This window comes from Psammomys obesus, unplaced genomic scaffold (genome assembly GCF_907164565.1).
Source record: "Psammomys obesus unplaced genomic scaffold, mPsaObe1.curated_primary_1811, whole genome shotgun sequence".
In the NCBI taxonomy this organism is placed as follows: Eukaryota; Metazoa; Chordata; class Mammalia; order Rodentia; family Muridae; genus Psammomys; species Psammomys obesus.
Genome location: NW_026596073.1, coordinates 30,560,787 through 30,576,761, shown reverse-complemented (window position 1 = coordinate 30,576,761; position 15,975 = coordinate 30,560,787). Strand labels below are relative to the sequence as shown.

The 15,975-nt window shown below is 41.9% G+C and overlaps 1 protein-coding gene across 1 annotated transcript; it reads left to right on the top strand.

The window, feature by feature from the left end:
- Positions 1-433: 433 nt before the first annotated feature.
- Positions 434-15,825, top strand: Nudt6 (nudix hydrolase 6). Its single transcript, XM_055625894.1, is given in 6 exon segments — positions 434-745; positions 3,979-4,182; positions 8,764-8,819; positions 11,436-11,490; positions 15,445-15,568; positions 15,570-15,825. Coding segments are annotated over 6 exon segments (870 nt in total). The 5' UTR covers positions 434-540; the 3' UTR covers positions 15,796-15,825.
- The last annotated feature ends 150 nt before the right edge of the window (positions 15,826-15,975 follow it).

The following is a 15,975-nucleotide window of genomic DNA, read 5'->3' as shown; positions in this document are numbered from 1 at the left end:
CGCAGCCCTCGAGGCTGAGGCGGTTGACGAGGGTCCCGCAAGACACTCCGGTAAAGGAAGACGGGCGTGGCGGCGTGGGAACCGACGTTTACGTAACGAACCCTCGAAAAGTGAACTCGGCTTCCTCCGCCTCGTCCAGAAGCAAATATCAGTTTAAAGGGAAAAGAAAAAAGATCCGAACGTTTCTCCCCTCTGTCCCAGAGCCGTCGACGACACTCCGCAGTCCGCTCTACTGACCTGGGGGCCAAAGGGAAAGGCCAGCTCAATTTTAACGTGTGGCGACACTCTACGAGAGTTTACGGTCATCCCGCGGCCCAGCGGAAAAGAGGGCGGGGCGAGCGCCGGAAATAGTCAGTTTGTTCGCGGCGAGGGGGCGGGGCGAGCGCCGGAAAAAGAGGTGAAACCGCACGGGGCAACAAGGGCGGGGCGGGAAGCGGGCCGGAGGTGCGCCCAGGCCGTGTCAGCCGACGTGGGCGGGGCGGGGCGGAGCTGGCCGGAACGGGCCGGGCTCAGCGAGCGCTGGAAGGGCCAGGTACAGCGATGAGGTGGCTGAAGAGTTCCCGACTCTGGCTCGCGGCGCTGCTTCGTGCCGGCGGAGGCGGGCTCCGGGCGGGGCGGCGCACAGCCTCGGGCGCGGCCGAGCTGCAAGGCGAGCTGGACAGATTTGGGGGCGTGTCGGTGCACCTGGCGCGGCAGCGCGGGCTGCACGGGCTGGAGGCCGCGGCCTTCAGGAGGCTCCTGCAGGGCAAGTGCGGGTCCCGGGCCCCGGGCCCCGGAAACCAGGGCGGAGCGAGCGGGCTCTCGAGTTCACCGTGACCTGGAAGTGCCCTCAGCCGGGTCCGGGTCCAAGCCCTGGATACTCACCTTTGCCATTGCCGCGGCTTCGCAGCGCCTGGCACGGCGTTGGCCACGCATTTAACTCCTAGTGAGCCCTGACGGTCTCACTGCTTGCTACCATGCGGCCTTAATGTTGCTGGCACTTAGGTTCTGCCACACGCTTTGCCAGGCAAAACTATCTCCCAATCGCACGGATAGGAGCTGGCAGGTGAAGAGCCAGCTTGTTCCTACCCACAGAGCTTTGCAGTTTTCAGTAGGAACACATCGCTGCCTTTGAACGTTGAGCCCAGTTACCTGAAAAGAAGCTTGGGTGAAGAAGCCCAAACTTTGGGATAAATGTCTGATTTGTTAGAGCAGTCAGCTTTTCAAACGGAAGACATAGCATGGAAATTGAGCTGGGGAAAGGTCCTTTCACACAACCAGGAAGCCACGAAAGGTCTTTATGAGCAACAGACATGGCTAATTAGCATTTCTAATGCTGTTCAATCTTCAGTTTACATCATGTCTGCTGCTTGTAAATTCTGAGAAGCCCGCCTAGGCTGCAACTGTTCCTAATACGTGTACACATATGGGCGGGCACAGGTGGTTTTCGAACATAGCACTTACCAGTGACCAGTGATAATCTAAGCACCGCTCCAGGGTTCAAGGCCTAGACTGTGCCACTGGCTTTGCCAGGCTTTAAATTGAATGATCATTGAAAAGACTTAGGTGAATAACGCTAGCCAGCTCTAGGTACCGGAGAAGAGTGATCAAAGACACCCTAAATGAAACCCGTAGCTCTGATGTAAATATTTATGTATCTTTAATAAAACGTTTCATTGTAATTATCAAGTACAAGACATTGTTTTAAGTATCTAACAAATACGAATTTATTTCATCTTCATAACTGGAAAATACATGCACATTCCAGTTGAAAGATGTCGGCACCAAGACCCAGAGACAATGGATACCTTCCTCTAGCTCTGGGTCTGTGCTTCACGAGCTTCCAGTAGTTCTGTGGTGATGGAATCAAACCAAACTACTTGGCAGTGCCTGTAAAGAGGAACTGATTTGAGAAGAAAGTCTGATAGGATGTCTGTCTCTTTGCAGGGTTAAACGTAGAGTTCACACTAATGGCTGTGAAAGCATGTTAGCACATGGAGATCACTATTCCCTTACTGCTGTTTCCTTACTGGCAACTCAGATGTTAGGGTTATAGTGTAACTAGTCCTACACTACATAGACTTTTTTTTTTTTTTTTTAGCAGATAGGTTTTGGGATATAAATGTTACAGATAACTCAAGCTGGGCACAAACTCATGACCCTCCTACCTCTGCTTCCAGAGTACTGGGATTACAGAGGTAATTGCCATGCCTAGCATCCCATACAGCTTGTACTGGCGGTGAAGTAGCCCTGTTTTTAGTGGGAGGATTGCAAATTCATGATACCCTAACTAGGAATACAAAACTAGTTAGTAGATGTTGGTGGATACCATCAGGTAGTGTGTGACACACTCTAAGTCACACAGACATAGTATGATCTTTAGCTCGCATAATAATAGCAGGTGAGCAGTGGTCAGGAAAGAGTGTTGAGGAGGTCACATAGGAGCCAGGCTTCCAGGAGCGTCTACAAGCCGCAGAGATGGGGAGGAGAGGGAAAGCCACTAGAGAAAACAAAGGAAGGGAAGAAAGTCCTGATGGAATTGGGTCTAAGATTTCAAATACAGGTGTGAGGAATGAACAGGCCTCTGGCTGGTTTGGGCACTGAATTCAGTTTAGAGATGGTCTGTCGTACCAGCTGGAGAGGAAGAGTTAGCAGTTCAGTGATCTCACAACTGGGTAACCTCATATTTCATTTGAAGCAGTGGCAACAGATAACTTCTCCAAGGTAAAGAGTTTAAAGGTAAATTCAGAACCCAGCAGTCAAATAACGTGGTTTTAGAATCCAGCGTTTTCATGAGATTGGAAGGCTTGCTTGGGAAGGAGCGCACAAAACCTACGGCATGATAGGAATGTTCTGTAGTTTTAATGGAGGCATTTTGCTGTATGTGCTTATACCTCAACTAAAAAAATGATTGAATCAAAAGTGACATAAGAATCTAACCCATAGCCACCGTGCATTCGGATCAAATCAAGTCAATTAAGGACCAACAACTTGTCACTGTGCTAGGCAAACTGACCTCCAAAGATGGAGAGCCTGTGGTCCTTCACCGGAAGAGCTACTTAAGCAAGGCTGAGGACGAGAAGAGAAAGGCAGGTGTTGGGAGTTGGATGATGAGGCACTCAATCATCACCTTGAGAAGGTGGCCCAGAGGGTGGGGAGTGATCTGAGAGGCCTTTCTAAAGGCTCACCTGTGAGACTGCATTTTCCCGCCCACAAATTAAAGTGTGTCTGCTTTTCACTCTTGGATAAGGTTGAACACCCAAGGCTGAAATAAATTACCCCGCTCCCAAATCCTACAGAGAAAATAAGAAAAACGCAAAGAATCTTAAGATAGAAAACCCATCTTTATATTCAGAGTGGTGTTTAAAGAAAAATTAAATAAATGTCTAGAGTAGAGGTTGGCTTCATAGCTTGTAGGATACATAACAGAAGCTGCTGCTATTGAGAAATCTTTCACTGAAGGAATTTTAACGATAGGCCGTTTAATGTATAACATTGTAAAAGGCATAATATTGTTAATGCCAAAATCACAACAACAACAAAAAGTTTCTCTTTTCAGGCTGGTAATAGTTCTGACTTATTTTCTATTTCTATTCTTTATCATGCAGTTTGTAAATGAAGAATAACATGAGAACTCTCGCAGGAAACATTCTTCAAAAACTTTCATCATCACTTATGATATTAAAATTAAGAGCATTAAGAGAAGCAGAATGGGCTGGGGTGTGTCTGGGTGGTAGACTAACCTATAGTATGTGCTAGGCCCTAGCCTAGACGCTAGCTCTGGAAAGAAGAAAGCGCTAAAAGTGCACTTACGACATTGTTCCTTTGCCCGTCCACGGTGACTGAGCGTGCTATCCCGTATTTAGGTGGTGCTGTTGTAATACAGCACGGCAATGGTGGAGAATCAGCAACACCCAGCTATAGCAATGAAGAGAGGCGGCGGCTGTCCAGCTCACATAGCAGCTTTACCGATTGCCTCTTTCTCCCTCTGCATCCTAGCTGCAGTACAGCAGTGGCGATCAGAAGGAAGGGTAGCTGCATGGCTGCACATCCCCATCCTGCAGAGCCACTTCATCGCCCCTGCTGCTTCCCTGGGCTTTTGCTTCCACCACGCAGAGCCACACTCCTCGACACTGACTCTCTGGCTAGGCGAAGGACCCAGCAGACTGCCAGGATATGCTACACATCAAGTCGGGGTTGCAGGTCAGTTCCAGTCTCACACTCACAGGAATTACCTTCTTGCAGGCTTTCCATGTCTTTCCATGGAAAGTGAGGTCTTGTGAGGGAATGCTGCTTCAGTGAGCACTGTGTGACTGTTCACTGTGCAACTGTGGCATAGAGCTTTTAAGAAATGAACAGGGTCTGCCCGGTGAGCTATGCGGTGGCACAGAAAACAAATGGAGAAGTGAGCTTCCCGAAGGCCACAGTTAACATCCTTCACATGGATGTCTGAACCTGGCTTCTCAGTGGTGGCGCTGAATTGGGATAAGGAAATAAATTAAACTCCTTACAGCATATGTCACCCCAAATAAACAGTGAAGTTCTCGAGAAAGTAACTTTGTGTGTGTGTGAGAGAGAGAGAGAGATTTGGGTATATTGCAATCAGAACACATATGCCATAATAAACTTGGAGCATATTCACGGAGGCAAGAATGAGTTTTAAAAGATAAAATTGAGAATATCAGAGCAGGTACTTAAAAGAGTAATCTTTGCACACAGCCATTAAGGGAAATAGTGGGCTCTGTCAAAGGGCGAGCATTTCCTCATGGAGTACTCTTTGTTCTGGTTTCAGCCAGCTGTGGCTTCAGCAGTCTTTTGAGAGAGTTATTGTCAGGCATTTATGTTGAGAACTTGCCATTCATAAAATTTTCAGCCTTATTTTCTTTGTTAGGATTGACCCAAAGAACCCCATTTTGACTCTGATGAAGTTGATGAGTATTTCACAGGTATTAGTGCTAATTTTGTGCTGAATATGTAACCCTTGTACAGGAAAGCATAGGTTAAACTTGAAGGCAGGCAAACTAACCATTTGGTTATTTGACTGTTACTTCCTAAGACTTTACATGTTTACTGTGTCAAGTGGTAGTGGTTTAAAGTAGAATGGTGAAACTATCATAGAGCCTTGAAGAGTTAGCTTCAGAAACAGGAAATTCTCTTTGCGGGAGGCATCAAATCTCCTAGAGGACTTTCTAAAATGAATGGCTACTTCTATCCCTGAAGTTCTAATTCCTGCTAATTTCTCTGCCAGCTGTTGCTGCTACTCTGAGGACCACCATTTGAGAACTGTGGTTAAGGAAATTCTTAGGTCTCAGAAGTGGGAAGAAGAACGAAAATAGTAAGGAATCCTTGAGTAAAGGAGAGAACAATGCAGATTAAGTCTGACCTTAGTAATGTGTTGTAATTTTTGTTTTCATAGAGCTCACATGTGGCTCTAGCTAGTCTGCATGTCTCCATTGTGGTAAACAAGCTGGATGGGGATGCACAGCAATATCTACTTTAGATGTAGCCCTCCTCCCCTGCAGTTCTGGACACCCAGAAACTCTGTGGGTTTTCCCTCAGAAGACTACCCAGTCATTTAGTGACAGCCTGATGCTTCACACAAAACCATGTGTGTGTGTGTGTGTGTGTGTGTGTGTGTGTGTGTGTGTGTAAGTATGTGTGGAGGCCAGACAACAGCCTTGGGTGTCATTCCTCTGGTGTCATCCACCTTGTGTTTTAGAGCCTACAGTGACGGATTTGGTTGTGCTGGCTAGGTTGCAAGCCCTAGGATCTCCTACCTAACACTAGGTCTACAAATGCACATCACTGTGCCTGCTTTTCTATGTCGACACTAGGGATCTGAGCTCAGTTCCCCAAGCTTGTCTGAGAAGCATTTCCTGACTTCAGAAATGCTCTCAAACCTCCTTTCTAAGATAGAGACCTCCCCATGTCAGTTCCATCAGTCTATGACTCTCTGTCCAGCTGTTTTTCCTTATAGCACCGAGTGCAACCCAAAATTATATATGTACTTACTCTCCCCAACAACATGCAAACTCCATGAAGCCAGCCATTTTGTGTCTTGTTCACCATTGTTTCCTCCAAGTACAAAGTAGGAACCCAGTATACCATGGATGGATGGATGGATAGATGTATATAAGAGGGATGGATGGATAGATTGATAGATGGATATTAAGATGATGTATGGATATAAGACTGATGGATGATGGATAGACAGATAGATATAAAGATGATGGATGGATGGATAGATATGAGAATGATGGGTGGATGGATGGATGGGTGAGTAGATGGATGGATGGTGACATCTTTAAGTAGGGGACAGTTGCTATGTCTTAATGGAGCAATGCTGTTCATGAGAGTGCCCACTTGGAATGAAGTCTGGCTATTAAGACCAGCTCTCCTGCTGAGGGCTATATGGACTTAGTCACTCCTTATGACACATGACCATGTGACAGACATCAAGCTACTGCACAGGAGACACACAGTACCAAATATATTAGAAAGGATATAAATATATAAGGATGATGGATGGGTGGATGGATGGATTGATGGATGGTTGGATGGATATAAGGATGATGGATGGGTGGATGGATGATTTAATCCTAATCTTGTGTTGGTTTAGCGTTATGCTGTGACCAGCAGGGGTCGCTCCAATTGTGCTTAATACCTTTTCACTCTGGTTTATGCTGTCAGTGAATACATTAAAGAAAAGACAATGGGTAATCACACAGTCTTCCAATCTAAAAATAGGTTTGTTGGCATTCTATCCCTTGGAAAGTTCAATTAGATTTACATCTTTGCTATGTTCCTCACTGGTGTTAATTACACTTTCTGGTTTCCTTTTCTGCCTCAAGAGTACCAAGTGCAGTGTTTCATTTCAGCTACTTTTAAATATTTGAATTTGTAAAAGAAATTTATTTATGAATGTGTGTTTGAGTATGTGTATGTGTGTGAGTGTGTGAGAGAGAGAGGGAGGGAGGTAGAGAGGTGGAGGTGTCTATAGAGACTAGGAAAGAGTGCCAGATCCTGAGATCTGGAGTTACATGAAGATGAAGCTGTAAACCATCTGAAGTGAGTGCTGGGAACTGAAATTGGGTCCCCTGCAAGAATAGTACAGTTTTTAACCTTTGACCATCTCTCCAGCCCCTCAATTACAAATAAGCTTTCTATATTTGCCTCTACTAGTTTGTTTGTTTTTTTCCCACTCTCTGTTCTTTAGCTTAGCTTTCATTTGTCTCCACTCTACACACACAACAGAATATAAATCTCAGAAGGACAGGAATTTGTTGGTGTGTTTGCCACTGTATCCCCAGCAACTGGTAAAATATCTTATATATAATAATTCAGTTAATACATAAAGGACTTGTGTATGTTACATATAAAGACTCAGGAATCTTAAAAGAATCGATAAGTATGTAGAAAATATCTCCCCATGTGGATATGTTGAAGTTATCCCATTTCAAGGATTCTATTAAAAATCATTAAAGTATTCTGTTTTTGACCTAGGATTGCCCAAACAAACATACTAAAAGAGGAGCTGGAGAGATGGCTCAGGAATTAAGAGCACTTCATGCTCCTCCAGAGCACCAGAGTTCAATTCCTGGCAACCATATGGCAGCTCACAACTATCTGTAACTCCAGTGCCAGTTGACCCACTATCCTCTCTGGCCTCCTTAGGCACTGTATGCACATAATACAAACATACATGCAGACAAAACACCAATGCAAATAAAATAAAAAGGGAAAATATGAATACTAAAAATCTAAATACAAAAATATAAAGCACAGTGTCTTTGGTCCTAACATTTAGCAAAGTCCACAGTACCCTGAGCAATGTGTATGCTGAATTAGTAAATGAAAGTGCTGAATTGGAACTTTAAGCATATACTGAATAAAACTTCTAAATGTATGAGTGTGCTATAGCATATATGTATACACAGTGAAAAAATGTAACTAGCTTCAGTTGAGATAGTTGGGATCTGGACTGCCAAAAAGCAGAGGCCTGAAAAATCTGTGCTGTGCTTGAAGGAGTTAAGGATTAGAGCAAAAGGTCTGGTGTATCTTTAGAGCTTTAAACACTGAGGTGAGAGTGCTTGAATCGTGTTCAAAACCTAATCCCCAGCGGTGATGGCATTAATAGGTGAGGCCTGCACAGGTGACTAGGTTCCTGAGGACAGAGCTTTAACAAGGCATTGGAGCCCTTTTTTTCAGAGATCTAAAGGACCCACCCTTTTTCCTGTGTAGGAATGCTCTCTATGAGAATTAGCCCTTCTAACACATGCATGTGTTAGTGCTTTGATCCCAGACGTCTTAGATTCTTAATCTGTGAGAAAAAAATGTTCTAAGATCTCAGTAGACAATGTCATTAGAGAGCCAGATTGACTGCCGCAAGCACTTCAGGCTATGTAAACCCCAAAGAAAATGTTCTTAAAGTATAAAAAAACATCTTCACCTGTGCCACAAGGCATAGACAATCTATAGAAAAAGTTTATATTGGTGATTATTATACAAGTTTAACATATGCTGTAGCCACCCCGGGAATTCCAAATTGTTAGAAAGAAGGAGGGGGAGGGAGGAAGAGAGAGAGTTAAAGACAAAGACCTGATCAACTGAGCAATGACCTTCTTACTTAAAAGATGTTTTATAAACTTCATGGCTGAGATATGTGAACCAGGCCTTCAAATATGGTATTTTGTTGGGTGGTATTTTTTAATGACCACCAGTGAGCATTGGAAGAATTGAAGGAAAATGAAATTAACATTTTGCGGTTATCTTTTCCCAAAAAAGGTGCCGTATTTGATGGCAGCACCAGAAAAGTACTCGTTGTACAAGACCGAAATAAAGTAAGTTGTTATTTCTGCCATGTAGTTTGCTTTCAAGGTGTTCTCTCTAGAGAAAAGTAGAATATAGAAATGTTGATATGGCTAAAGGAATATAGAAAGATACTTTGATAATTAGAATAAGTAATTGTGGAACACTTAGCTACTTACCTAAATTAAGTTGTAATAGCGGCCTGAACCTGTCCTCACGTTTGTGCTTACTCCATGGCTGTAAACTACTACAGATGATAGTGTGTAATTGGGAAGACACATTTTTGGGGTAGCTTCCAGTCACTTAGCAGTCTTAGTATAGGCCAGAGACTGAAAACATACTACCCTAACAGTCCTGCAGCTCAGTCTCTGGATTGTCCTAGAGTAGATCTAACTCTGCCATAAGAGCCTCCAGAGATGCCTCAAAGGAAGTGACATTTCAAACTCAGTCTAGAAGAGTGTTAAGAAAAAGAAGAGTCAGGGAAGGGAGGAGAAAGGAAACAAGAAAGGAAGGAAAGAAAAAGTAGTAGAGGAATGGCTCAGCAGTTAAAGCACTGACTGCTCTAACAGAGGACCAGAGTTTATCTCGGAGCACCCATCTCAGGCAGCTCATGACCACCTGTAACTCCAGCTTCTGAGAATCCGCTGTCCTCTTCTGGACTCTGAAGATAACTTTCATGTGTGTAGAACACACAGATTTCACTCCTACACATAAATGAAAATTTTATATTTTTTCAATTTAAAGGATAGAACTGTAAGCCAAGTTTTAGAATTGACAGTGTGAAGGCACAAAGCTCAGCCTGTGGCTGCCATGGTGGACACCAAGAAGAACCATTATTGTGATCAGGAATGCTGGCAGGGGGATCTGACCTGAGACTGGCAACAGCACATAAAGGCTAAAAGAAAATCCCAGACTTCTCGAAGCAGCAAAGACTAAGAGAAGAACCACGATTAGAAATGTTCCCATGCTTGGGCATTGATGTCAAAGTGAAGGAGAATGCTTTTTCTACTTCTGTGGTGCTGGGAATCCAAGCTGGGACTTGTGCTACTCCTGAGCTATTACCACCTCAGCAAGAGTATTTATCTTTTCTGACCTTCATTAAATAGTGCTGGACAAAAATGAAACATTTTCCTCATTATATGTAATAACAACATCATAGTTTCTCAGACATGCTATCTAAAATTTTTCTAAGTAACTTCTGAGGCTTAGCTTAAGGCTGTATCTCTGACTCAAACAAAACTTGCTACCAGCAACAGAAACATATACAGCCCCTAAAGTCATATTGTGCCCTAGCCTTTAATAAGTTTTCTGATTGGATTGGGTATATTTGATAGTAATGACTAGAGAGTAAGGAATGTAATTTAACGGACATGGTAGGACACACTGTGAGGGTGCCTAGGAGGCAGATGTGAGTTTAGACTTGAAATGCAAATAGCAGCTATGGACAGGTGTTACTGTGATATCAGAATGACAGTGTATGGGAAGGTCAATGTTCTAAGTTCTCAAGTGCCCTATTACATCATTAATTTCTTTTATTACAAATAGAGTTTATGGTGATAGTGTCCAGTCAGTTTCCATAGAAACAAAGCTTCCAGAACCATTTCAAACAATGCAATTGTGCAGATGAGGTAGATTTCTATACTAATAAAGTAAGGCATAATGTGCTTTATAAGTTAAACCTGAGCTGGACGTTGGAGGATGTAAAGCCTGGATTCTGTACCCAGTAATCAATAGTGTGTGGAAAGCAGGAATCCTACCAATGGCCTCCAAGCCTACATAACTAAGAGGTGATGCATGCTCTCAGAAGCATGTTTCCAGGAAGCCAGAGGATCATAGCACACAGTGGAAAGTCCACAAAGGTTTTATGAATGAGGAGTATGAATCTGCTGGCTTATAAGGTCACTTCTCATTCTTAAGGATTATACTATGTTGAACACATAAAACAGAATTCTACAAAAAGACAATCATGTCAGCCATGAGAAAACTGTCGTGTGCCAGCTCATAATTATTTTCATCTAATCTTATTTCTTCCAGAGATCAGGTTTACCGCCTTAGCATTCTTCCACCATCCCCCAAAGAGAAATAATTGATGAGAAAATACAAAGAAATGGTAGCCAAGAAACCAAATTGATTTTATTCGCACTACCCAAAAAAAGCAATTGCATTTTACACAAAACTATTAACACAGAGAAATCTTGAGTAATATCTGTGACAAGAAACAAAATACAGCAAATACATGTAAAGATCTAGAGTAGCATCCCTCGGTGGTTACATTTACCCTGTCCTCTACTTCCTTATAGCAGCATCTGTGAGATCCCATCTGTTTATAGTTAGCTAGCAGCCAAGTTCTGTGATGTACACAAATGAATAGACATCTCCCTCCAAAAGTCACTGATACAAGGGTTATCACATTAACTGAATGATACCACTTCTGTTTCCTGAATAAGAGGAAAAGACTCCATCAATCACTATATTCCTCAAAAGAGAGAAAAAATGAAGTAAGAAAGCTGAGAGAAATAGAATAAATGTATTAAAAGACAAGTTTTTACTTCCTTGACCAACCACGAGTAGACTAGGGTACAGGAAGCAGAGAGAGAGAGAATGAGAGTGAATCATGACAGGACCTGTTGTTTTATTTTGCATTGCAGTTGAAAAATATGTGGAAGTTTCCAGGAGGCCTGTCAGAGCCTGGAGAAGATATTGGTAAGTATTTAAATACTTCTGGTAAGCTTGAAAATATGTGGAAAATTAGTATGATTACTTCCTTGCTTTATAGCTAAGAATAAGAATTTAAAGTTTTTAATTGGTTCACACTAAGTCAGAAAATTCCAGACAGATTTCTTCAGTGCTGATACAAAGTTAGCATGAACTTTCTAACACATTCATTCATTTGTGTAGTTGATAGCTATGGAGCATTAACACACAGCTTTCCAATGGTGCTCTGAGGTCTGAAAAGGAGCAACTTGAGATGTTCATTAGTAAAGTTCACTATAAAGATTTTTCAAATATGGCTAAATTATTAAGAAATCAACTATTTTGATTTCTTAACCACTTTATCATAGATTGGTAATGGTAATTTTAAACTGAATTTTAAGGAATAATGAAGGCAACTATAAGAAAATAGTGATATAATTCTCTTTTGAAGATTTTTACCAGCTATTTATTATGAATAATCTAAAACATAAAAAATTACCTCATAAGAAAGTCTCAAGTGGGAAATAACATGCCTCCCCTTTCCCACCAAAATAGCTTGTAGGGAGCTACAGTGGACTGAAGACCTAGTCACTGCTCTGCAAAGTAATAGAATCATGTTGTTCCTTAAATTATTAAGTTACATTCACCATCATCCTAGTCAATAAATAATGCACTAGATACCGATAGTATTTCTCAAAGCCCTTTTCTTTAATATGCACATTCTCGTCTCTCCTTAACCAGCCACTGTATTAGAGCAGTCTTCTGTGGTTACCTACAATTGAGTGTATGTTTGTGAAATCTGATGTTTAAATGTTACACAGATCAAGATGCCCGGTATGTATTTACATGGCCAACTCCTAACAGCCCATGAGCAACACTGATGAAATTCAGACACATAAACCAAACCTTGCTGTTAGGTTCTCACTGAGCTACTCGCTGAGTTCTCTGGTGGATAGTCTGTTGATGGTCCTCTGGGGACCTGGGTGTGATGGCACATTCTTGCTCATCACACACTAAGGAGGAGGCTGAGGCAAGAGGATGATGTTTCAAGGCACCATGTGCTGCTGAGACCATGTTACATCAAAAACATCTGGATTGTGTAGGGTGCCAATACCGAGAGTGAAGGTGGTTTTTCTCATAAGGCCGCCTTCTCGGTACCACCTTTTTCATTTCTCGATACTACCATGCCCTGTGTATTGAGAGCACGTGAGCAAGTAACTCAAGTCTCGCCTTCTTAGCCTCCACACTGCAGGTAGGCCTTCTGCAGCCCTGTGTGCCTTTCCCGCCAGAGACATATCTTTTCAAATGAATTGAGGTATTATGTTTTTCTTTCTTTTGAGCTTCAGTAGATCCTAAGAATTTTAGACAGATATAAATGAAAAAAGAATTTTCAAGTTAAATATGTATAAATGTAGGTTTAAGTATAATTCTAGAATCTTTCCTTTAAGCCATATAATTTTAAATGCACTACTAGTTTTTTTTTTCTAAGTATATGTGATTATCAAAATAACTCACCCATCCGAACTGAAAGCAAAAGCAGAATCTAGCATTCACCATTTCCTTCATCTTACAACTTGCCCTTCTGCAGCCTGTTCCTACTGAGAGCACAGCACAAAATAAAGATACTCTAGTTGCCTAGGGTATATGGAAAATCATATTTCTGAAACCTTTGTTTAGGAAAATATGAAATACACTTTTGGAATGTTGCCATCCTGAACAGTTCAATATTTAACTAGGCAATTAACTAGGCTATTGTGAAATACCAGTAACAAATACTAGTTAATTTGGAAACTTATTTGTTTGGAATCTTTCATTCTCTGATAATGCTAAGTAAGTGAAACATTGATATGCTAAGTGTTTTTGAGAAACACTCAAAAGTAAGTTGGGAAAATAGAAAACTAATCAAATTCCCAAGACTTGTGTCTAAAGGTGTCTGTACAGCTCAAAGGCACAAAATACCTTCCTAAAATATGTCATTGCCATTGTTGAAAAGTATGTCCTGCTTCACCCAATCAGAGATGCTCAACAGGATCAGAGGGAACTCAAGGAAACCTACATGCTGAAAGTTTCCTATCACTCTATTCCATCCTATCATTACATATTACAATACAGAAAAAACTTGGAATGTCTTTGCTGTCCTACTATTCAGCAATCCAGCCTGACATTCAAACATATCTCTTCATCAGCAAGAATGAACTTCTACACACCTTCTGGTTTTTTTTTTTTTTTCAGCTGAGTTTAAAGTCTATTAAAATAAAGGAACAACAGTTTATCTTGATAAACCTAAATTCATGTTGAAACTGTGGGAGAGACTTATGTTTTAAGGATGTCCCACATCTCAGATGCAAAAGTACTGGCTTGCATTTTCCGGTTTCAGCTATCGGTGATACGCTGAGTCAAGTTAAACTATTCAGACTACCTAGGCAGTGTTCATCCTGTCCCCACTATGGTCTATAATGACTACTAAGCAAGATACTCATTCTCTCATTTATGCTGTCCTGTTTTGTGACTTTCATACAGCTGGTCAGATTAGTGGTGCTAAGAACTGAGCAGGATCCCCAAGGTTATTTTCCAGAGCCTTTAAAGAATATCTATATTATATATATTTAAACAAGAGCTAGAGGCCACTATATAAACATTTAAGACTAGTGCCACAAAATTTTATACTGCATTGCATGCTAGATGAAAACTATTTTCTTGTTTGAGAAAGTTGGTGAGCCTAGAAATGTTCTTTGATGCCTCATTTTGTGGTGCCAGGAACTGAAACCAGCATCTCACACAGCTGAAGCAGGCATTCTACACGCTGGGCTATATGCCTAATATTGGTGCTTTCAGTTTCAGAATGTAATTTCTGGCCATGCTTAACCTATGGACAGATCTCAGTCACATGAAAGTCAGCATGCAGTTAAAGAACAGCAGATACATGTCTTATATTTTAGACTAAATTACTCTGCCCGTGGACCTTTCCAGAACTGTTTTTCAGGAATACAAGCAGTCTTGGGGGCTGGTATGTATCCAGTGGGCAGGGAAGATAGTCTCTGAATTGAGTGCACAAGAACTGTGAGCTTCGGATAACTCTTCAATGCACAGGTGTTATTAGGAGGACTGCTGTTGAGACAGACTTATGTGCTATCTGATAGATATCTGGAGAGGCATTAAATGGTTTTTAAACAACCTACAGCAATTCTGAAGATTTCCAAAAAAGCAACCAAGGCAAGCAGCTAGAGAGCATCAGAATTAAGGAAGTCCATTCATGCAGTCTTTTCAGGTATCTAAAAAACTGGATGTATGTTAATGTATGTATGTTAATGGCAATAAAAGTCCTGCCATGGAAACTTCTGTTTAATTAAAAATATTCATAAAATGTGAAAACCTTTGATGTATTATAAAATTATATTTGCTTCCAGCATTATAAGGATGACTGATGAGACAGCCATTGCATTTTGGTGTTGAAGGAATGAATTCAAAGTTCTACACAATCTGATTTCAAGGAAAAGCAGTTTTTAAATCAGGCTGGGGCCCAGTGATGGCCAGGACGGGTACAGCCATGGTGAGAGACCTTGCCCTGGGGGCAGTGGGCTTGAGATCCCAAAGAAGTCAGAGTCATTTCACAGCTCGCTCAAGTATATTTAGCACTGTAGATACCTGTAACCAGAGAAGGGTCCTTTCTCTCAATTCAGGTGTCCACAGACTTTCAGGGTGGGACAATACTGAAGGATTTATCAGAATATTAACCGCAACTTTGTTTGCAAATGTGTTCTTGCCTTTGGGAAATAGAACAAGAAGAGGTTAAGAAAATGTCCATAAGCCTCCAAAGAGACCCTCAATGTCTTAAACACTTCACAATGTCCAGAAAGCAGTTTGAAGACAGTTTTGCTTTTAAACTTCTAGATTTTAACTGAAAATTTTGATGGCATCTCGAAGAACAAAATCTTTATGTTTGTTTCTCCCCTTTTCACATAGGAGACACAGCAGTCCGAGAGGTTTATGAAGAGACTGGTGTCAAGTCAGAATTCAGGTCCCTGCTGAGCATCCGGCAGCAGCACAGGAGTCCTGGAGCCTTCGGGAAGTCAGACATGTACCTGGTGATGCCTGAAGTGTGAATGGATCGATCTAGAAGACCTGGCTAGGACTGAAAACACGACCCCCATCACTAGCAGGGTGGCTAGGCTACTACTGTACGGACACAGGGAAGGGTTTGACAAAATTGACCTCAGCATGGAGGAACTCCCTGCGGTGTACACAGGCCTGTTCTACAAGCTCTACCACAGGGAATTGCCAGAGCGCTACAAAGCCATAACCGCAGCAGACTGAATGCAAACATTCGTACCTGCACCCAGTTTTCTCACATACATGATTTCCATGATGGAGATTTGTAAATATTCATATTTTTAAATCCTCTTTTCAAATAAAGAAAATAAACGAAGAACATTGTAGCATTAATGTCACTGGGTCACAACAAAAGCTATATAAACAGGGCACATCTACATATTT